Below are 24440 nucleotides of genomic sequence, written 5' to 3' on the forward strand. Positions count from 1 at the left end.
GTAATATTATTTGTAAAGATAAAACAATCTTCAGTTTTGAAAATAATAGAAAAGAGTATTCTAAAATAGACTCAACTATTTTAATGCCAGTACAAAAACACTTTCTGAAGAGTGATTTTGGCATGTTACATAACCATTCAGTAGAAGTATAAAAGTTTTACCTGATGAAGTTGATACAACGATTAGATCAGCTTATTAAATCAAATGCCCTTTGCAAAGTAACCATAATCAGAGAAATAACAGTTAATGCCATAAAATGTTGTAAAAATATGTATGTAGCATTTGTTTTATATTTGTGTTTTTTACTGTTTTTTTATGAGTACATTGTAACATAGATACCTGCAAATAACATAATTTATCCCATTTCCCTCCCAAGAACTTTCTCTGTTATTGACCTCTAGAAAACTTAAACTAACCACACAGATAAAAGCTAGAATTACTTTTTTTTTTCTCATGGAAAAGCTAATTTTGATAAATGTTAAGATGCTTCACCATTAGCTCTGGAGGAGAGTGTTACTTTGTGCACAATTCCTGGACAATGAAGGAGAGAATTATGGGTTCACTGAGCATTGAGAGGGGCATAGCTTACTGAGAAGTATGAGGACACACAGCAGGATGGCGATAAGAGCTCCTGTGCTCAGGCCCGCTGAGAGGACCAAGGCCTCTGCGTTGCAGGATTGCATGTTCCCTTGATTGTCACAGGCACACACCCGAATAGTGAGTGTGCCAGTGCTGCTTTGAATAGGATAATCATTGTCAAAAATTAAAATTGGCAGTAGGTAGGTGCTCATTTTGTTGCGGCTGTACCCATCTTTTCGAGTCATAATTCCTGCTGTATTATCTGGGGGAGAAATTGAAAATATTTCACACTTTTGTAGTTTTCCATCTTAAGGTTTCAAAATTTTTGTTTTTAAAATTTTTTCTATTACCTTTATTGTCTACAATGGTGAAGTTTGGATTGAGAGGAAATTCTGGTACTGGCTCAAAGAAGAATTTGTGGCCTCGGGGAGGGTCATCTTTGTCCATAACACTGACAGTCTGAATCAGCTGAAAGCAAAACAAATGCATATATTTAACAAAACAAAACTAAAAGTAGCCATCTTTTTTAATTAAAAAAATATTTTAAGTCCATGCTTTCATGCTTTGAATTTTGAGTTTGTCACTAAACTTAAGAAACAAAAAATGTCTTTTTTAGTAAACCATGCCAAGGTGTTTTGTAAAGGTTTTGTCCAAGATAATATTTAATTAATAAATAAAAATGTTTATCTCTATCGTTATTACTTGTCAGTGCTTCTCAAGGATTCATCATCTGTTTCCTTGCCACTGAAACAATGAACTTAAAAAAAATCAAACAAACAAACATGTGATCAGTTCAATAAGTATCCTCTTTTGTCGTCTTGTAAAGCACCAGCCTATTTTATTAGTATTTGGTTCCTAACCCCTTTCCTCCACTAGAAAATGTTTTCTCAAAGGAAGAAATCATACAAGATTCCTTTTAAAAATATAACTTTTTACCACAATTTCAAATCAAGAATACTATTAATATGTTTCCAGACAAGTGAACTCTTCATCGCATACTATCATAAAGAAAAAGATTTTACAGCTATGTGCATTATTGCAACAAATTGCATATTTAATTCAGATTGCTTGCCTTTCTTTTAATGTTGTTTGTAAAGATAAATTCATAAAAAAATGCTTCTCAAGTATTGTGAAATCATTGTGGAAGTTGCAAAATTAGGACCCTCTTTGCTGAGCACATAATAATTCTGAAGTGTGGCATAAAGGAAGATGGAGCAGCAAGCACTAGTTTGGGAGGAAAAATCCAATTGAGAACTTCATAACACAAAAGGCACCAAGCTACATATCAATGTTCTGTTTTCCTTGTTCTGGTTCTGCCATCTGTGTGATATGAAATTAAAGTCACGTAATTATGCTTACTTTCAGTTTTCTCTTCTAGAAAAATAAACAGTTGTGCCATTTCCAGGTGTACTAGTCCAATATTCTGTGGTGAACAATTATTGAATTTCACAATAATTTTAAACATTTTTGGTTTTTGTGTACCTATTATAGCCACACCATCTACAATACTCTTCTACTTTAACTTCATATTACATATGAGTTCATTCATTTTATTGATAGATTAACATGTGACTTTGTGTTTCTTTGTATGAGGCTTCTGAAAGTGCACAATTGTTAATACAAAATTAATAATCTTTTTCCCTTAGAGAATTGAAGCACAATATTTTAAAAAAATCACAAAATATTTAATATTATTGCTCAACCTCCTGATCCTGAATAATAATAATAAATCTTATTTGTAGAACTATTCTTAATCATTAAAAAATCTTGGTCCTTTAATTGCATGACTTATGTTCTTCAAATTATTTGATGGGCTTTATATTTTAGGAACTATGTTTTATTTTTATCTTTGTTGATTTAATGAAACAGTAAGAATATATATTAAATAATTATAATTATTATCAATCATACTTTGTATCTAATTTTAGTATACATTGTATCAGTAATTCATATGAATCAATAAAATATAGCACAATAATATATAAATGAGTAAAGAACACCTACTGATTCAGGTAGGTTCATTTGTGGTCCCCAAAAGATAAATTCCAGTCCTAAATCATATTACCTATAAATATGATCACAATTGGAACAAACTTTTCTGCAGATATTATCAAGTAAAAATTAAATCTTACTGTATGAGTGAGAGCTCTAATTCAATGACAGGAGTCATCATAAAAACAGACAATTTTGAATACAGAAAGATTTACATCAATAATGCAATGTAGGGCTGGGGCTGTAGCTCATTGGTAGAGAGCCCACCTTGCACCTGTGAGGCATTGGGTTCAATCCTCAGCACCGCATAAAAATAAATAAAGATATTGTGTCCAACTACAGTTAATTTTTTTTTAAAGAATACAATGTAATGATAGAGGTTGAGATTGGAAGTCCACACTCCAAGGAATGTCACAACATCATGGCAACCACAAGAAGCTTGGAAGTTAAGGAAGGATCCTACCTAAAACCTTCAGAGAGAGCATAGACTGGTGACAGATCAATATTGGACATTTAATCTCTAGAATTATGAGAAAAATTATTCCATGGTTTCTAATCATCTAGTATGTGGTAATTTTTCATGGCAACTCCAGGAACCTGATACAAGTGTGATGATTTAAAAAAAAGCATACATTTATGAAAACATTCAGCTTAAATGAGTTTGAAGAAATTTATACTAAACTCTCATGAGATATTTAGAAGTTCACAGACATTTAAAATCTAGAGTAATCCAAGTAAATAGGCAATCATAACTGTCATAAGAATCCCTTAAATAATATTTGAAAATATTTGGCAGCATCTATTAATATTTATAGATTAATCATTCATACTTCAAAGCTTATAACAAAGGAAAATTATACCAGTAAGTAAAAATACATAATGTACTCTAGTGCTCATTATGATGCTCTCTGAAAGAATAAGATCTTATTGATTAAGTAAATGTCCATTAGTAGAAAAATAGTTTAGTAAGTTTACTAATGTGTGGCCATGCTATAAAAAAATAAACATCAAATAACAGTAATTATTACTGAACTGAGAACGTGGCCATTATCATGTACCAAAGTGGAAAAAGAAAAATGTTTTTGAACTGAAATAAGCATGTAATAAATCTATGTGAATCAAAAAAGAAAAAAAATAACCACTTCGCCTTATTTATTTATTTTTGAGACATCTTATTATGCTACCAAGACTAGCCTCAAATTCAAAATCCTAGGAGGAGTAGCTAGGATAATAGCTATGATTAGCTTTGATTATAGGCAGAGGCTACCATGCCTGGCTTCCATTGTAATTTTTGAGTGTATGTGGAAGTTGGAAAGTAGTTTCATCCTAGCCAGGATGCTGTAACAAAATGCTACAGACTGTGGCTTATACAAAAGAAATGTGTTTTCTCACAGTTCTTAAAGCTAGAAGTTGGAGATCAGCTTGCCAACATGGTTGGCTTCTTGTGAGAACTGTCCTCCTGCCTTATGTTTTGCTGTCTTTTCTTTGAGTATTCACATGGCATTTCCTGGGTTCGTGAGCTCAGAGAGAAAGAGAAAACATGAGATCCCTGGTATGGCTCCTCATAAGAGCACTTGTTATATCAGATCAACATTTCTCATGACCCCAACTAACCTTAATTATTACCTTGGAGACCCTTTCTCCAAATTCACAACTGCAACATGTGAATGAATTGGGGGGGGGGGGCACAAACATTTAAAAATCTCTATTGAAATAAAAGAATGAGTGTTTTCCATTTTATTTTCTTAAATGGACATGGTGAAATTGTCGATGATTCTTACCATATACATATTTTTGCCTTAAAGAAGTAACTGAATAACTCTTTAAATATACATGTAGATAGATAGGTAGATATAGAGTTGGTGTTCTTAGAAAATTCTGTTTGAATAAAAATTGGGCATATTGTGCATTTCTTTAAATTACTTTAGATATATTTGAAACATTACTTTGTAATTGGAATTTACAAGTCATTAACAATATTTATTAATGAAAATTATAAATATAATTCATATTTTATAATAGAAAATTATAAATCACAAATATCATTTAGATCAAAACAAAAACTCCTGATTGAGCTATTTAAATTAGAAAAATGTAATAAAAATATCATTATTCTAGTTAAAAGAGAAAATTTTTATTTTTATACTTCACATTTATCTAATAATGTACCTCCATACTTTAATGTATATAACTCAGCCTAATTATGAATCCAAATATGAACTTTGTATATATATATATATATATATATATATATATATATATATATATATATATGGTTAGAGTCTGTAAACAAGTCAAGATGGCGCCTGGCATTTTGCCAGAGGGAGTGGTTTGTGAAGTAACGCCAGCGAGCCATTACGTGTAGAGATTCCTTATTGGTTGACTGCTGTATCTAGTTTACGTTAATTAAGATAAGCTGTGTGGAATGTATATATACCCCTCCTGTCCTACAATAAACGGCTCCTACTCCTGCTGTATCAATGTACACAAGTTGTTCGTCACCCCCCGGTTATTTTGCTGGAGCCGGACTGCGGCAATACATGATATTTATTATATACCTGATGTATAAATTTTCACTATTATATTCTATTAGATTGACAATAAAAATGAGTTTAAAAAATAAATTTTGTTAGATCAAACAAAAGTAAATAAGGAACTAGGAACAGAGTGGCATGAAAAAAATCTTACAAATAAATTAATGTCATCTGCCTTCATAAAGAAAAAAAATATTTTAAATTTGTAATAATTTCATTTACCTGCCCAGGTTTTGCATTTTCACAAACAAATGTTTCATAATACATGGCAAATTCCGGAGCATGATCATTAATATCCAGAATTCTGATGAAGACTGGAATATGGCTACTTTGTTTTGGATTATCTGCAATAAGAACATGTGTAAGATTTCAGGCTCATTTACAGAGAAGAACTAAAACCACTTGCCCATTTGTAGCTTAGCAACAGATCAGTTCTGGGGTATTCACTTTCTTAGCTGATGCTGATGAATACATCAACATGGTCCACAGGGAAAGCACAATAATAAGATGAAATATCACTAAGAATGTAATACTCTATTTTTATAGATTGGTTAATAATTTTTATGAGATTAGATTATGTTTCTATCCTACTCTAAATTATAAAAAATAAAATTTTAAATAAATGAGTGATTCAATAATCCTTAAACCCCAAACTTTTGAAATAATTTCTCTAAAATATTTCTCACAATGTAGCCATTCTACAGGAGAGAAAGAGTCAACTTAAGCCATTACCTGATCACTTTGGTAAAAGATAATGCATTCAGATAGATGTGTTGACAACTTACTTATTTCTGTGGCTGTAATAGTGATGTTGTGCCAAGGAGATGATTCCCGGTCAAGAGGCTTCAGAGTGAAAATAGAGCCATTTTCTGAGTGGATACTAAAAATTCGGTCCATATCAGTATTCCGATCAACAGAGTATCTGGCAGAAAAGAGACTCATAAATTCTGGCATTATTTTAAGATTATTAGTTCTTCAAATATTTCTTAAAGTTATAGGGACTTTCCTCAATGATCTGACAAGGGCATGAAATATAAAGTGCTGATAACGTTCTGGAATCTTTTTATTCTAATTTGTTATATATGACAGCAGAATGCATTACAATTCAAATTACACATATAGAGCATAATTTTTCATATCTCCTGTTGTATACAAAGTAGAGTCACACCATTCGTGTCTTCATATATGTACTTAGGGTAATGATCTCCATCTCATTTCACTGTCTTTCCTGTCCCCATGCCTCCTCCCTTCCCCTTTCTCCTCTTTACTCTGTCTAGAGTTCATCTAATACTCCCATGCCCCACCAACCTCTCCATGAATCAACATCCTTATATAAGAGAAAACATTTGGCATTTAGATTTTTGAGATTGGCTAACTTCACTTATCATTATATTCTCCAACTCCATTTACCTGCAAATATCATGATTTTATTCTATTTTAATGCTGAATAGTATTCCATTGTGTATATTTACTACATTTTCTTTATCATTCATCAACTGATGTGCACCTAGTTTGGTTCCACTGTTTAGCCACTGTGATTTGTGCTAGTATAAACATTGATGTGGCTTGGAATCTTTATCTCATAAACAATCTTATATAATTGTTTCCAATATTACTATTGTATTAGTATGCACACTAAAGGCATTATTTATGGTTATGAATTTTTGTGCAGTGAGTTATTGTCACTTGAATCATTTATTTTATCTTAGTATTTAATATAAACATAATAGTATTGTTGAATCAGATAGAGTCAATATCATTGAGTAAATGAAATATACTCTAAAATTTAAAAACAATATGAATATGTATTCAAAGAGTACATATTAATATAGAGAAGGCTATCATAAATGCATTGTTCTTGAATGGTTTTCTATTCAAGTAACATCTCAGGTGAATAAAAGGTCTTACTCTAATCTATGCCTCAACTTATTACACATAAAAATCTAATCTCAAATACCACAGAGTTCTGTGATTTTCCCATCAAGGATAAATACGGCACATGTTATCCCAAGCTTTATTTTACGGTTGCCAAAATAATGTCTCCTTTCCCAAAGAGTTTCATACCCTAATCCCCATGAATATGTTACTTTACATGGCAAAAATAACTTTGCAAGTGTGATTAAGGCTGAAAACATTGATACAGAAGATTTTTCTCAATTATGCTGATGGGTAAAAACTAATCGTAAGAGTTATTAATAGTGAAACTGGAGGGAAGATAAAAAAGTCGTCTAGGAAGAGGAGACAAAGAGGAGAGAATTAAGGGGTGATAAGGAAAGATTTATTGTGGATGGCTTCAAAGATGGAGGAACAAGGAATGGAATGAAGGCAACCTGTAGAATCTGGGAACAGTCTTCAAACTGACAGTCAATGATGAAACAACAAACTGGCTCCACAACTGCAAGGATTTGAAATCTGCTAGCCACCAGAATGGGCAAGAAAACAATTTTCTCCTAGAGTCTGTGGAAAGAAACATGGTCCTGTCTACAATTACACCTTTACTCATGGTCTGGTGAGGTGCACACCATAATTTTGACCCACAGAACTACAAGAAAACAAACTTGTGTTTCTTTATTTAAGTTGTTAGTGTTGTGATATGTTCTTATTGCAGCAACAGAAAACTAATACACTCTCTAAAGATTTTTTTTTAAAGAGCTGTCTTAAATTCAAGATGGTAGATAGATCCAATCTTGCTATGCATGACTAGCTAAAATTTGAGATTTCTGTTTCTGAGTTTTTCAGGAGCCATATAGGAAAGGGAATGTTTCTCAAACACCATCATTCACATGAATCATGGGTAGTTCTTAATAAAACAGGATTTGATGGGTTGGTGGTATAGCTCGTTGGTAAAGTACTTTCTTAGTATGCATGAGGCCCTGGGTTTGATCTGCAGATTGCAACAACAGTAAACCCTAGAATTTGCAATAGTAGGTCTATTATGGGAGCTGGGATTCTGCATTTTTGACAAACTGAGGTGAATCCTATCTTGGGCAAAGCCTACATTCAAATACAGCCTATTGGATAAAGTTCTCAGAATGAAGACAGAAGAACAACCATGAAAGACAGAAAACATAAAAATCAGCATCTGGTTCAATTCTCATTTTTATATGTGTCTCATTAAAGATATTTAACAAAGGAATTCCCTTTGATTATAATATATTAGAAAACTTAACTACCTAATTATAATTCTGTATGAGTCATTCTGGCACTAACTTTGAAAAACATTATGCAGGCATGGTGGTGGATGCCTGTAATTCCAGCACTCAGGAGGATGAGGCAGGAACATCACAAGTTCAAAGCCAGTCTCAGCAAAAGTGAGGCACTAAGCAACTCAGTGATATTCTGTCTCTAAATAAAATACAATATAGGGCTGGGGATGTGGCTCAGTGGTTGAGTACCCCTGAGTAAAGTCCTTGGTACTCCTCTCCCATAAAAACCAAAAAAATATTAATAATACATTTTTAAAGATTCTAAACATCATGAAAAGTTGGCAATTTCAATATTGTTGGACAAAAACATGTTTATTTAAATTCTACTTTTTTTGGGGGGGGGTGTTGTTTTAATAGAGGCTACACGAGTTGATCTATTGTTATAAAAGCTCTGCTGAACTTAAGAAATCCAAAAAGAAAATCTAGATCTTGAAAATAATTTTAACATTTAATGTAGTTCATAAAGGTTCTTTCTTTCCTAGTTTATTTTAAACTATGTTAAATGAATGTTTTAAACTCAGAAATACTGTTTCAAAGACAGTATTTGGGGCACTGAAAAAAATATATTGTGTTTTATCTCAAAGGTAGAATTTTGGAAAAGTTTATAGTCTCAGATTTCTTTGTGCACCTTATTCCTAACTCATGGAACAGTTTAGTCACTCTTTTTCCTTTGGAAGGACTGTGCAATGGGGAAACTGAGGTGAATCCTATCTTGGACAGAAATGGAAAAACCTCCTCATTTTTTCAATAATCACTGAAATTTTCCTACATAAGAATTTGGGAAATTAAAACAAAACTGATTTGATTTATGATCATTTAACAGGAAGTAGTTGTAATTCTAGAGTGGGAAACACTAAGGAGACACAGGACAATTAGAAATCTATATATATAGCATTGAACTATAAAAGAAAAAAAAGGAAACAAAACTACATCAGATTTCTAAAAATAGTTCTCTGTTACATACTTATCTGCAGTAGATCTGATTTTTAAAATCATTACCAATACACCTAAGTTGAAGATGTCAGGTATTTCGAATTGTGTCTTTTTAAACTTTATTGATTAATTGTGCTAACAAAATTTTGAGGTTTTTTAATCCATAAGTTTCAGCATTTCTAAAATTTAGTTCCCAATGTGGGCTGTTTTTACCTTTGGGATCACATCTCTATTATAAGGTATTTAGGAGAAAGACAAAGAAAATTACTGCAATATTAAGTATGCTTTATTTTCCTTACATACACCAAATTCTATTTATGAGTAAAAGCAAACATGAAATGCACACAAGGAAAGCAAAAAAAAAAAAAAAAAAAAAAAAAAAAACATGACCACATCTTGTGTGGAATGAAGCAATTACAGTATCCTCTGTAGGTGTGTCTCTTTATTGTTGGAAAGGTCAACAGTCAGCCATTATCTATTTCTGTCTGAATAGATCTTGAACTTTTTTTCTACTGTTTCCATTAAGATCAAAAAGGAAAATAAAATTTTCTTTTATCCCCATGGTTACTTTCCCTAGAGATTATCATGTGCAGTCTGTGAGGAAGGAATAAGCAACAATTCTAACAGTATTAAAGTCAAGGTTTGACCCTCTTGTAGCTTAGTAGGATCAAAATGGATGTGTTTCTGTCTGCCCCTACTCCAAGGTTTAACCTTGAAAGACATTGCTTTTTAAGTTAAGAATCATAAAGGAAAATCACTTTAACAATTTAGAAATAGCTTACTTTGTTAATTATACAGGTCTATATTTAGCAAATTTCGTCAGTGCACATGATGCCTTACTATTTGTCAAAAGCCCAAAGTAATTTTCTTTTATTTAACAGCCAAGTTCTATTTTCAACACAGAATAGGAACATTCTGGTTTACCTATTAATAATAAATACATTGGATTACAAAAAACCAGCAGAAAGAGCTTGATAAACACTTAACACAGAAGAAAACCTCTCTCACTGTCCCAGCAGATGGCCTATAATAGCAGTAATACATTATTGATTTCTGATTTCCCTACACTGAATGTTGAACGGTAAGTTACAAAAGAACGCCTGCATAATTTTTTTGGTGTATGAATGCCTGTTCTAGAAAGATGATCCAACCATTGGGTGTCAAATAACAAGTGAAATAAAGCAAAGAGAACTGAACCTGTAACCAATATCTAGATTCCATTTTTTGTTTGCTTTCCATTTTCATATTCTACCATTAAAAATCAAACCCATATCATATACCTGAAATTTTTTACTAAAAAAATTACAAGTAAAAAGGAAACTGAGTTAAGACAGGAGGCCAAATCAGTAATATGCTATAAATAGCTTATCATTACATTATTTTTCCTTTATTGGATTCATGTTACTTCTTTCAATAAGTCAGTAGAGTCCTGATATGGATCTACTCTTTCCATTCTAGCTTCTACTTATGAATTTTCCATAGCTGAGAACCATGAAATGATTAAAAACATGAATGTTTGTTATATGATGAAATTACTTATAATTCTTTTTCTCTATTTTTATGTGTTCTTTTTAGTTATAGAGTCTACTTTGACTTATTTATATAAAAACATGGAATATATCTTATTCTAATTAAGATCACAGTCTTATGGATGTACATAATGTTGAGATTCACTGTTGTGTATTCATAGATGTATGTAAGAAAGCTATGTCAGATTCACTCCACTGTCTTTCTTATTCTTATCACCACCTCTATTCCCTTAATTTCCCTTGGGTTAGTATTTATGTATCAGAGACCACACTCAAGTGTTAGTTTTTGGGAATTGGCTTATTTAACTTAGTATGTTAGTCACTACATCCATCTACTTATTGGCAAATATCATAAAGTCATTCTTCTTTATGGCTGAGTAACAGTCTATTGTGTATAGAAACCACATTTTATTTATCCATTCATCTGTTGATGGACAACAAGGCTGGTTCCTTAGCATAGCTTTTGTGAAGAGCTGCTATAAACATTAATGTGGCTATATCATTGTAGTATACTGATTTTATGTCCTTTGGATATACACCAAGGAGTGTGATAACTAACTCAAATGGTTGTTCATTCCTAGTTCCATTCCAATACTGCTTTCCAGAGTGGTTGCACCAATTTGCAATTCAACCAGCAATGTATGAGTGTACCCTTTTCCCCACATCCTCACCAATATTTATTGTTGTTTGTCAGAATTTCCATTCTGACTCAAGTGTGATGAAATCTCAGTGTAGCTTTAATTTGCATTTCTGTAATTGTTGGAGATGTTTAACTTTTTTTTCACGTTTGTTAATTATATTAATTCAGAATATTCTTTTCTAAGTTTAGTATTGTTGTTACACCATTATTATGTTACCCTCTGAAATAAAAGCACCACTATATATGAATGCACTTATGCACATATTTTTGTTTATGTTGGAATCATATATATTTTGTTGAAGCATAACTAAATTTTTGCCATAAGTACTTTATTTTAGTTTTAACAGCAGTATAAAGGATTTCTTTAAAAAACTCATTGAATTTTAAATACACTAAGCGTAAAATAGGTGTGAAATGAAGCATGATGTTCTTTCAGACCTTGTCAAGCTATAATCGACTCTACAACTTGGGATAAGTAACTCCATGATAACTAATGTGGTGAAGCAGAGGTGACAACAGCTGCTAACTGTAACAAAAATTTCATGTTGCAAGTAGCAGATGTATTTCAGAAAATATGTTTGATGACAGATTTACAGGGGGTGAGTGTTGGAAGAAGTAGTTCCCAATATTTTCTGGAAAAATATGAATCCCCATGATGCTAATTGCAGCCTGTTTTTGCATTTAGGAAATAGTCATTTAGTCATCTTTCTAAATTGCATTAGAGAGAGCAAAGACTTCTACATGGGCTTTTGATGTAACACTTGCCTAGCTCATGGGGGGGGGGGGCATGGGTTCAATCCCCAGCCCCGTGCCCCAAATTACATTGTTGACTCACTGTTGAATTAATACCGATTTTTCTTCATACTATATTTGGAGTTCTAAAGTATTTTTCCCCCATACATTTACATGTTAATAGCATTCAGTCTATAATGCTTTTTGGGGGGCAGAATTGGCAATATAATTTAAGAAATATAATTTGAGATTAATTTGTTCTTTTAATATTTTTCTTTGAAAGGCACTTTTTTAGATTTACTGGTAAAATCATTTCTCATTGTTTTTTGCTCCAGGATGTGAGTTCTCTATCCAAGGCCAATATTTCTGGGAGGACTATAAACTTAAAAATGTAACAACCAATTTTTAACACTGTGAAACAAGAATACAAATTTGACTATAGATCTTTTTGACACAGAACTTTATTTTTGAAATTGTACCTTCAGTAAATTATTATATTTAGGTGAAGATTGTACATATATTTATTATATATATATATATATATATATATATGCCTAAAATATATACAAAATATATGTAACCTCTATATGTAATCTATATGTGTAATCATATATTGATACAAAACATGTATATGTAATCTATATATATTATATATGTGTGATCTCATATATATGTATTATATATAATCTATAATATACATATAAGCTCCAAGCAATCTAAATTTTTATCAATGATGTATTATTGACATAATAGTGCATTATTTATAAAAAAAAAATTACTGAGTTTGGAACATAAGTGAACACACAGAATTTAAAACATACAAAGACTAAAGGACTCGATGATATAAAAATGAGATAGATTGACAAATTGTTTGAATAATGGAATATTTAATAGAAGGGCAGTAAAGTAACACAGGAGTAACAGAGAATTTCATGTTTTATTTGCTACAAAATTTCCTGTGTTTTTGAAAATGAATTGCTACACTTAAACAATTCGGGGACAATTTTTAAAATAATTTTTCATTTTTCTTTTGACAAAAATAGAATAATAGGGGATGGATTTCCCATACACACTAAACACCAAAAAAAAAAAAAAAAGGCAAATTGCAAGCGAACAATGATGTTTAAAGAACTGGACATTTAGAGGCTGGAGGTTGTGGCTCATTGGAACGGTGCATGCCTAGCATGTGTGAGGCACTGGGTTCAATCCCCAGCACCACATAAAAATAAAAACAAGTAAAATAAAGGAATTGTGTCCATGTACTACAACAACATCAAAGAACAATCCACTCCATTGTACTACAAAAGAAGGAGGAGGAGGAGGAGGAGGAGGAGGAAAAGAAGAAGAAGAAGAAGAAGAAGAAGAAGAAGAAGAAGAAGAAGAAGAAGAAGAAGAAGAAGAACAACAACAGAAATCAGCAATTCTTAGAGAAGGGAAGAAAAGGAGGTGAGCTCCTGAACTTTCACGAGCATTCTCTAGGTTCCTATAGTATTGTGAGTAGAAACCCAGAGAGGTAGAGGTAGACAACAGTGGCTAAAGTTGGCAGGGAGCACTGGAGAGAAGGCGAAGGCTGAAATCTGAAGAGGATCCAACTTGGCTACAACACTATGAAGGTAAATTATCTTATGAATTAAAGGGTACACAATATCAACTAGGAATATTAGTGAAATATTATGAACCTTGAGATAGTTTTGCTGGTTATCATACAGGATGGAAAACTATATAATTTCAAACAAACAGATATTGTGAACAATGGAGCAAAACTAGGCTTACACTAAGGGCTGCTGAGAAAGCACAAGAACAAGGTCCAAAAGGGCTGAGCTCTTTCAACCAACTTAACTACATCAGATAAAGCTCAGGAATTTTCATAAAAATGCAAACTTAGACAATAGTAACCATGGTAAAAGTCACAGTGTCTATAATCCAATAAAATTACATGCATGCAAAAGACAGGAATGCATGAGTGAAAAGAAAAATCTATTAATTCAAACCAACACAGAGATGACACAGTCGATAGAATTAGCTCAAAATGACATTCAAAAGATGTTTAACTGTGTTCCGTATACATATGTTCATATATGTGTATAGTATACATATATATGTGATCTTAATAGAACATCTACAGAATAAATGACAATGAATGTACGTTAAAAAATATTCTGGGGGCTGTGGTTTTGACTCAGCAGTAGAGTGCTCACCTAGCAAGTGTAAGGCTCTGGGTTCAATCCTCAGCACCACATAAAAATAAATAAAATAAAGGTATTGTATCCAACTACAACTAAAAATAAATATTAAAAAAGATAGATATTCTGCATGGATTTAAAATTGATTAAACATTACAGAAATAATTAATGAATATGAAGATGCTGTGGAATGTGGTACATACTAAATGACAGACACATTCATGAGACCTAATAACATTTATATTCCCTGAAGGAGAAGAAGATGGGGGAAGAAATTGAAGATTCAATGCCTAAAAGTTTTCCCAGCTTCACAAAAGATATAAATTCACAGATCCAAGAAATTCAATAAAGTTTAAGCAAAAAAGAAATGAAGTCCATTATTGTAAGTCATATTCCAATCAATTGAATTAAAATTACTGAAAAATTAAAAGCAGCATGAGGAACAAAAGATTCCATACAGGAAGAAACATTATTACAGAGCAAAATATTTACCATACTGTTAGAAAACCAGCAATCTGTAATATCGTACTAATCCAAAATGGCACAAAATAAGAGGAAACAAGAAAAAGATGAAACAATCAGAAAAAAAAGGCAAGATGACAAACTTAACAGTATGAAAAATCACAGTATAAACATTTCATTTAAAAGAAATAATATTAAACTGGGTTATAAAGCAAGACCATCTATCTACAATGCAAGTTATGTTTTAATTGAAAACAATAATTAAAAAAGAGGAAGGCCACATATTAATATTAGACTGTTGTATAACACACTTAAAGCTATGCTAACAGAGAAAGTTATATCACTATGATGTATATTTAAGAAAAATGTAAAATTAATATCTCAAATAAATAACCTCATATTGTAAGTCAAAGAAACAGGGAGGGGGAAGAAAGCAAAGTATCCACAATATAAACAGAAAAAAGAATGTAATAGTAAAACAAATGCATTGAAACAGAAATAACTGAATGGAGAAAATAGACAAAGTGTGGTAGTTAACTGTTATAAATTTTATAATATGATTTGACTAATAAAACATACACATTGTTGCCTGGTGCAAAATTTATTGATGAGATGAAAATATTTCTGCAGAAAGGAGTGTTAAGAATTGATAAAGCTGATGAGACACCTCACCTGAGTAAATGAACAAGTAACCTTGGTGTCATGGAATAATTAACATGCCTCTTGCAACATTTATTGACTTCTTAATATGCAAATATAGGATACAAATTAGGAAAGATCCACAGACTACTGTTAAGATGTGGTCTCCTTATGATTCAGAAATGCTTAATGGTCAAACAATAAGATGGTTCATTATCTAAATAAGTTGAGACTCTGTCATTGACAACAACTTTTTAACAGTGGATTACTTTCATTTTAAAAAGGTACAATTAATTATTTTAAAAATGAACATGTAGGATTTCTATCAAAAACATTTGTTCATATCAAATGCTAAGGAGAAATGAAGGTATGACCAAACCTAGACCACATGTTTAGAAACTGGTCCAAACCATCAAAGGCAGACACTCATTAAACCTTTGTAGTTACTAATGTGGCAAACCTCTTATTTTCTTTAAAAATAGGAAGGTGTTATCAAGTTGAGATGTTAGAGGGAAAAAATGTTAACACCAATCACTGAAAAGCCAATCCATCATTCTAGTGGAATAGCCAAACTATCTCTATTTTCACTATAAGAACATTTTATTACAATGTGTTATTAGTACTATCATGTACATTTGTAAATTTTTGGATAATTGCCAAATTTGTGAAGCCCTTTATCAAGTTCCAAATATATGTGATTTAAAAGTAAAAAAGAAATAAGCATTTGTTTCTCTTTGAGCATTGCAAAGAAGCTGGATGTATTTTAAACACTGAGTTTTAACATATTCACATATGGGGACAAAAAGGCAATAAGTATGTCCCATTTCAATAGCATAAAAATTCACATTGTATTAGAAATGAACATTCTATTACAGATAAATTAATCATAGAAAAACTGTTAATTTTTCATTTTATTTAAAGACTTTGTTTTGAATAATATAGGAATTTATTTTTTTTAATATTTATTTTTTAGTTGTAGTTGGACACAATACCTTTTTTATTTATTTTTATGTGGTGCTGAGGATGAAATCCAGAGCCTCACACTTGCCAGGTGAACACTCTACTGCTGAGCCACAACCCCAGTCCCTAATATGGGCATTTATAATGATAAAAATATATGTATATTGATAAAAATATGAGTATACTGATATGCATACTTTTATGTATATCGAAAATAATATTTTTCAGAGTAAATATTTTCTTATATAAATTTATAATTTTATAAAAATATTTTATTATATTTATTTATTTTTTATTTTTTAGTTGTATATGGACTCAATACCTTTATTTGTTTTTATGTGATGCTAGGATTGAATTCAGTGCCTCACATTTATGAGGCAAGTGCTCTACCACTGAGCTACAACTTCAGCCCTTATAAAAATATTTTTAAGAGTAAAATATTTCTTGTATAAACTAGAATGAATCTCATAAAAATAATGTTTAATAGCATACAAAATATAAAATTTGAAAACAATCATTTACTTTTTACACAGGGAGATTCAGTAAATGATTTTTCTACTCAACCTAAAACTAACCAAATTTTAAGCTCTAGTTATGATCTACAGAATAAAATATTCTAGAATATTTCTTGGTTACAAAGTTTAACATGTTCAATTGTATATTAATGCCAATAACTAATAGAATTTTTACCAGAATATATTTTGTGCAGCAATATTACTTTGCAAATTGACACATTTGGAAAGTCCTAAAATAAAAACTAGGTAATACGTATATTCATTAATATTCTATGTGTAAAGGAAGGCATAAAAAAAGTCTAACCAATTATTTTTCTTAAGAGTAAAATTTAAAGAAAAATGAAATTATAGGTATTTTACTAGCCACATATTTAAATGGAAAAGGTATTATTTATCTACATTTTCTGTCATTTCTAATTTCCTCTACATATCTACACATCAGCACCCTTCTGTCCTATTCATAGTTATTTAGGTATCAATTACATTCCCATTCTCCTTAAGAAAATTTTTCTAAGAATCATTGAGGTTTTTCTTATGTAAATTTATAATTTTATAAAGATACTTTATTATATTTATTTATTTTATTGGCATTAAAGTTATACTTATTTAAAGCTTTGAAACAATGAATATAATATTGAAATATTGGAAAAGTATTATAGTGTGCTAGTTGTTAGTACTTTAACCTTTCCATTGACTTATATATCATTTCTTTAGTAATGCCGTAGTATATGAACATATAAGTGTTCATATTTGAATTATGGTGAACTAGTGCAATGTTTCACCAAAATTTTAATTAAAGTAGGTTTAGTGGCTCTTTTTGAAAGTGCATAGCTTTATAATTTTGGGAGAGAAATGTATATTTCCAATTTCTTTCTTAAATCATTTTTACATGCATTTTGATTTAACAAAGAAGAACAATGGGGAAGAATCACATCAAAAGTGAGATTCAAATCCCTGACTAACCCTGAAGCTAGATAGACTGCCTGATTTTTTAAGAACCAAATTTGTCACTATTGGGCTATTTAAATACTTAGTGTCTTGATCTTATCATCCCCAGAAAAATATCATAGTAATATCTAGAATTGTAAGACTCTAATTAAATAATACACCTAAAGGGCTTAAAAAACATCTCAACTAAGAGTTTGTAATCTGTGTTTATTTCTGTGGTTGACTGACATTGTGCAACACATTTGTCTCCAAATGGCTTGAAAATAGATTATATACCTGCAAACATAACTCTTCTGAAAGTACTTACTTAATTAAATTGTTCATGGCATCTGGGTCATATGCTGTGACTTGTCCAATGATGCTACCCTCCTTTACATCCTCATCGACTTCTATCAAGTAGGAGTGTCTACTGAACACAGGAGGCTCATCTGTGTCTTCCACAGATATTTTGATTACAGCTGTGTCTTTGAAAGGTCCCAGGTGTAAGAATCGGGGATCAGGATGAGTGTTACTTGCATCTACTCTTAAAGTATACAGCATTTTTTTTTCAAAGTCTAAATTCTGAAATTAGATAAAACAAGAAAATATTAGCACAATTTACAAGCCATAACCATAGGTGAAAATTTCTAGATATAAAATCCTGATTTTTTAATGATACAGGCAATTAAGACTAAGTAACTTACACACATGCACACACACACACATATATATATATATATACTTAATTATATATAATATTGTTAATTATATATAAATATTGTATATATATACAAATTTATTTTATATAATATATAAAATAAATTTGCAGGTTTTTTTCTTTTGCCTCATACTTACTTATACAGGTTTAACTAAATATAATGGAATATGCAAATCAAATTGATTCACATTCAGTATTGTACTTCAATATTTTTAGGCACAGATAAATGAGATATTCTTTAATGAATATAATGATTATATATTATTGGCATTAAAGTTATGCATAATTAAAACAAGAAGAAAAGTTGACTGATGTAAAATCTTAGAGCAAAATTGTTTATATTTCATTTATTTGACTGTAACATATGAGTAAAATGTAAAATAATATTGACCTACATTATTCCATGTAAAGTTTCAAAATATTTCCCTAAAATGCATTACAAATTAATATAATCAACATAAAACACATATCATTTTTATCTTTTATTTAATTATATAAACCATTACACCTAAAATTAGAACATTTTAAAAACTGTGTGAAATAACAGTGATAGCTACATGCTTTTTTTTTCTCCCATAAAGAGAGATTAAACAGGTACTTTTAGTATTAACTTAGTTTGATGGCTGTCTACTACAAATGCAAGCAATTGAGCTTTCAAACCACTGTATAAGTGTGAATGATAAAGATGCTTTACTTATTTGAAGTGAAATCACAACTATTCCCACTTACGTGAAAGGTAGACAGCATATAAAAGATACAGAAAAATAAATCCAAGACTTTTCTTCCTTTACTGAGAAGCAAGAATAAACTAAAGAGCACTCAAGGGAAAAATGAAGACAGCAAAAAGAAACCTGTTTGACAGTTATAATCCCTTCCTGTGTATCCTTGTCAGTGATGACATCGAACATGTCCGCTCCCTCTCCTTCCGCAATGCTGTACTCCACCTCAGCGTTTTCCCCCAAGTCAGGGTCATTGGCTTTTATCCTTCCCAGATGGGTTCCGAGAGGTGCAGACTCTGGAGAACTAAACTGATACGTACCTGTAAATTAAATCAGCACTGCTTTGGCATTTCCTTTTTAGATGATGAAATTGTGTAATTTCTTCTCTTTTTTACTTAAATAAATTAATTTTAAATTGGAAGAGATTTCCATATTATTTAATTTTAAGCTGTCAAAATTTATAGATTTATTAAGTTAGGAGAAGAATATATAAAGGCAAACAATTCGTAAGTGAGAAATATAAGTTTTGGGAAGCTACTTACAGATGGGAAATGTGATATTAGAATCTAAAATTATTTATTTAAAAGAACATAAAAACCAACTATTTATTGCTTATATGGAGATTCAAAATTGTTATCATATATTTTTACATCAATGCAATTGTTTTAAAAATACATGTTTACTCTTTTTTTTTTTTTTAAATCAGGGATAGAAAAACAACTCTGCAGAGATCAATGTCAACACTCCCCTCACTTTTATTTTTTATTTGTTTCAAATTTAATGTATTTTTAGTAGATTTTGTTTTGTTTGTTTATGTTTTCTGTAGACCCACCCATTCAATACCCAACATTCTGTCATTCCTGAAAGTGTTTTAGTTTGTAAGTATTCAAGAATCAATAGGAAAAAATGTCCAAGAAAAATTAATTAAAGTAAAAAAAATACTTTTTAAAATATTTTTATGTGTTGAACAGTATAGTCAAATGCTCTCTACAGTAGTTTATTTTTCCTCTAAATAACAATGTAGGTATTATCTTCAAGATCAGGTTCAAGAAAATCATCCTCCAAATTTAGGTAAAGGAAAATGCCAGTTGTCTCTGACTTCATAGTCTATTCTTTTTCCAGTGTTTGATAGTTAAAAATATAAGCTTATAAGTCCACTGTATGAGTTTAAGTTGTCCTCCTGTGCAAGGTAATTAAATTTTCTAAACTTTGAAGACCATGTTTTCATCTATAAAATGAAAAAGAAAATGCTAGCATTTGAATTATAAGGTTGTTGTATTATATAAAATCATGTCTGTAATTCCTTCAGCTCAAGATCTAGTCCTCAGCATTTTATTAGTACTATCATAGTTTCAAATATTGGTTAAGTTTCTAACAGATCTTAGAATTACCAAGTGGCAAGACATTAAATAATTTGGCAATTTACAATTTTAGTTTACATTAAAATTATTAGTAAACACTACTAACATTTAATGCAATGTTTAGGTTTCTGTTACTTGGTCTTATTATTCATGTTCTCAGCAAAATTCACCTTTAAAAATTAATCATATGAATATGTTCACCAAAACTGTTGCATCACATATTTCACATTTTGTCAACCTAAAAAATATTTTATTGTTTGAAATCAATATGAATTTAAATCGGATGTCAACTGAGAATTTTAAGGAAGAATTTTTTATCATTTTACACACTGCAGAGTCAAAAATTTTAATCAGATAATTGAAATGTGTTTTTGTAGGACCTTAAGAGATGCAAAATATCCATGTTTTAGAGTGTATCCTAAAATTGTAACAACCAAAAGGGAATTAAATAATTTAATCTTCATGGCTCAACAGCATTGACATTATTGAATTTTAGTATGCCATCACATTTTTAACAATGTCAAAATCAATACATGCCATCACACACAACCTTGGTAAGTCATGACTCTATAATTCACTATAAAAATATAGAATGTGGCCAATTTAACCCATTTTCATAAACCATTTGATTTCAGAGATGTTAAAATTTAAGTCATTGCTTAGGATCAATTAACAAAGGCTTATAATGCTTAGGCACACACATGACAACAGAGACCAGTGTGAGGCATAGAATTTGAATTTAGTCAGGGGCTGGGCACGGGGGCACCTGCCTGTAATCCCAGTGGCTGGGGAGGCTGAGCCATAAGGATCACAAGTTCAAAGCCAGTCTCAGCAATGGTGAAGCACTAAGCAACTCAGTGAGACCCTGTCTCTAAAGATAATTCAAAATAGGGCTGGGATTGTGGCTCAGAGTGCCTCTGAGTTCAATTTCCACTAAATTAAATAATTAATTAATTAATTAATTAATTAAAATAAATAATTTGGATCCAATCAGACCAACTGCAGAGACCACATTCCAATCAGGAAGATCATACAGAATTTAACCTCGGAAGTTTTCAACACTCCAAAAAGTAGAAAAGGATAGTAAAAAGCCGAAACTGCAAAAGAACCTCATGTCCTTGTTTTGTCCCTTTGCCTACCCAATGAAGAAAATGATACCCATCACTCTCACTTTGAAAGAAATTGTGCTTCTGTGTGTGTGTCAGTAGAGGGATGGGTTTTGGATTTGATAGATTGCATAAATTAATAGTGAACTGATAGTGCAAACATTAGATTTAAATAATTGTATGTTTGACAAGTTTTTCAAAAAGAGATCACTAAACCTTCCTTACTCTGTGGAAATCGAGGAGGATTATTGTTTACATCTGTCAGAGTGATGTTCACTGTTGTGGTTCCAGAAAGGCCTCCCATCTGGCCACCCATATCTTTGGCCTGTATAACCACCTGGTACTGCTCTCGATTTTCTCTGCTCATGTCTGGTAATGCAGTTTTTATTATGCCTTTTGAAAAAAAAAAAGACAATTAAACCACTGGCTTTTAAAATTAAGTTATTTAAGATTCACTTTATATAAGTTAATCATAACAAATAGATAAAACATCAGTGTGATTAAGCATATCCTTCAATGCACAATTAATTCAACATAATTCATAAAACTGAAAGATCTTTCCCATGGGTTATTCTCCATGAAATCAGTAAATCCTGATGTATCTAATGAGAAATATACCATGTCATAAGTGTTTTACCTGACTCTGGGTCCACTGAAAAATATGGCTGTCCTTGCAATATACTATAGACCACTTTGGCACTATTTCCATAGTTGGCATCGTCTGCATCTGTTGCAGTCACTTGTATAACAGATGTACCTACAAAAAGCCCCCAAATATAAACACGTAAATACTTCCAAATTGGAAAAATGTACTTGTGTACTTGTACTATGTAATAATTTTTAATAATGCAGTTAGTAGTATTTACTAATAAAGACTAAAATAAAATTGTTTTGTAAAATTCACTAAAAAATGTATACTGATATCTATTTAATTTTATATTACAAACATTTCTTTATTTTTGGTTAGTAAGAAATCCCAATCCTTTAAAAACTAGAAGTGCTTTAAAAATTAGTTTTAAGAGATAAACAAAGGGAATATATTATTTCACACACACATGTATGTATATATATATATACATTTTATGTACATATACATAAAAATATGTACATATTTTTTAACTCATTTGCTATAAAGATTAAAGAATAATTTTAAAATCTTAACTGAAACCTACTATGGATTCCCTTGAGCGAAATGATTTTGTAGAACATTTTAAGTACATTATACACAACTTTTCAAGTTTAATTATATCACTCAGATATTAATGTGTTTGAGGACTGAGTGAATTCCTCATTGGTTCTGTTATCTCTCCTAATACCCCATATATATTATTCACTCATAAACTTCTCTAAGTGAATTGCAGTGAATATCTCTCAACTTTGAATGCATATACTTATGCAAATTTCATTAAATAAATATGCTGTCCATTGAGATTAACACTAACAACTCATTTCCCATCAAATCATTTCAATAGTACCCCATTAATTCAGCAACAGTCGTTTATGTTTTCTTAAATTAATTCACGTACACCTGGCAAAATGCCAGGCACCATCTTAACTTGTTTACAGACCCTAAGGTACAATGATATCTTGAATTCACCCACTAAAAACCTCTCCTCATATGTAATGGAATTGATATATCCTGTGACAGGAAACACTACATACTCACTAGATCCATGTCAATTATAAGATTTATCATTGAAAAGTTATCCAACCTCACCCCAAATTTTAAACTAGATTTCTCCTCAATAATTTTTGAAAGTTCATCTAAGTTGTTTTCTAATTTATATTTAAATTTTTTGTTTAATCATATGTGAGTACAAGTGAGTTAAAATAAGAATTGTTTTCACATTTGGATATCATTGATATATAAATTACTAAGATTTGCTTATAGGTTGAAAATTCCATTAGTTACTTCATCAAGTTTTGGACATTTCCTGTGTTACTTGTCCCTTTTGTTTTTTGTAAGTAAACATTTTCATGTTTCACTATGGGTACAGGTAAAAACAATCTTCTGTACATTTTCACTATTTTATATATATATAAAGTTTTTCAACAAGAGATCACTAAACCTATATATATATATATATATATATAAAATTTATGTATATATAAATTATATATATAAAATATGTCATAATTGGAGACAATAACTTTATTTTATTTATTTAGTTTTTTAATTTGGTTCTGAGGACCAACCCCAGTGCCTCACACATGCTAGGCAAGCACTCTACAACTGAGTCACAACCCCAGCCCCACATTTTCACACTTTTTAAATAATATTTTCATGGTGAAAAAGTTTTGCTTGTTCTATTTTATGGGTGTGTGATCTTTAAACTTGTGAAAAAATGCTTGGCCTTAAGAAAAAAGAAAGTTTAGAGAATACAAATCACCCCCACGATGTGACTGAAAAACTAGAACACCCATATAATACTCACATTCCGTCCCTCAGACTCTTAGTAATACTTAAGTATGCTTTTGAAACTGGTAAACGCTAATGACATGCCTCTAATGTTTTATTTATACTAACAAGTTAAGAAAAAAGAAAACACCAACTAACAAGTTAAGAAAAAAGAAAACAAGGGATGGATAGTTTTTTTCTTTTTCCATAAAAATGTAATGATTCATTAACAGTGAACATTATTTAGTAATAAAGTAAAATGACGCAAAGTTAAAGTAATTTTGCATGTATTTATGAAGACAGGTTA

At 30.8% G+C, this 24440-nt stretch overlaps 1 protein-coding gene across 1 annotated transcript in view; it reads right to left on the bottom strand.

Moving 5' to 3' along the window:
• Cdh9 (cadherin 9) overlaps positions 1–24440 on the bottom strand; it is a 145695-nt gene that overhangs the window by 4785 nt on the left and 116470 nt on the right. The window contains exons 4-11 of the mRNA XM_046467473.2: positions 22373–22492; positions 21961–22128; positions 19401–19588; positions 18160–18413; positions 5891–6027; positions 5328–5449; positions 930–1047; positions 590–841 (exon numbers count right to left, since the gene is read on the bottom strand). Of these exons, the coding sequence (XP_046323429.1) occupies positions 590–841; positions 930–1047; positions 5328–5449; positions 5891–6027; positions 18160–18413; positions 19401–19588; positions 21961–22128; positions 22373–22492 (1359 nt within the window). The remainder of the gene's footprint in view (positions 1–589; positions 842–929; positions 1048–5327; positions 5450–5890; positions 6028–18159; positions 18414–19400; positions 19589–21960; positions 22129–22372; positions 22493–24440) is intronic.

This window comes from Marmota monax, unplaced genomic scaffold (assembly GCF_021218885.2).
Source record: "Marmota monax isolate L192 unplaced genomic scaffold, Marmota_monax_Labrador192_F-V1.1 WCK01_AAM20220418_F8-fsc00241, whole genome shotgun sequence".
Lineage (NCBI taxonomy): Eukaryota > Metazoa > Chordata > Mammalia > Rodentia > Sciuridae > Marmota > Marmota monax.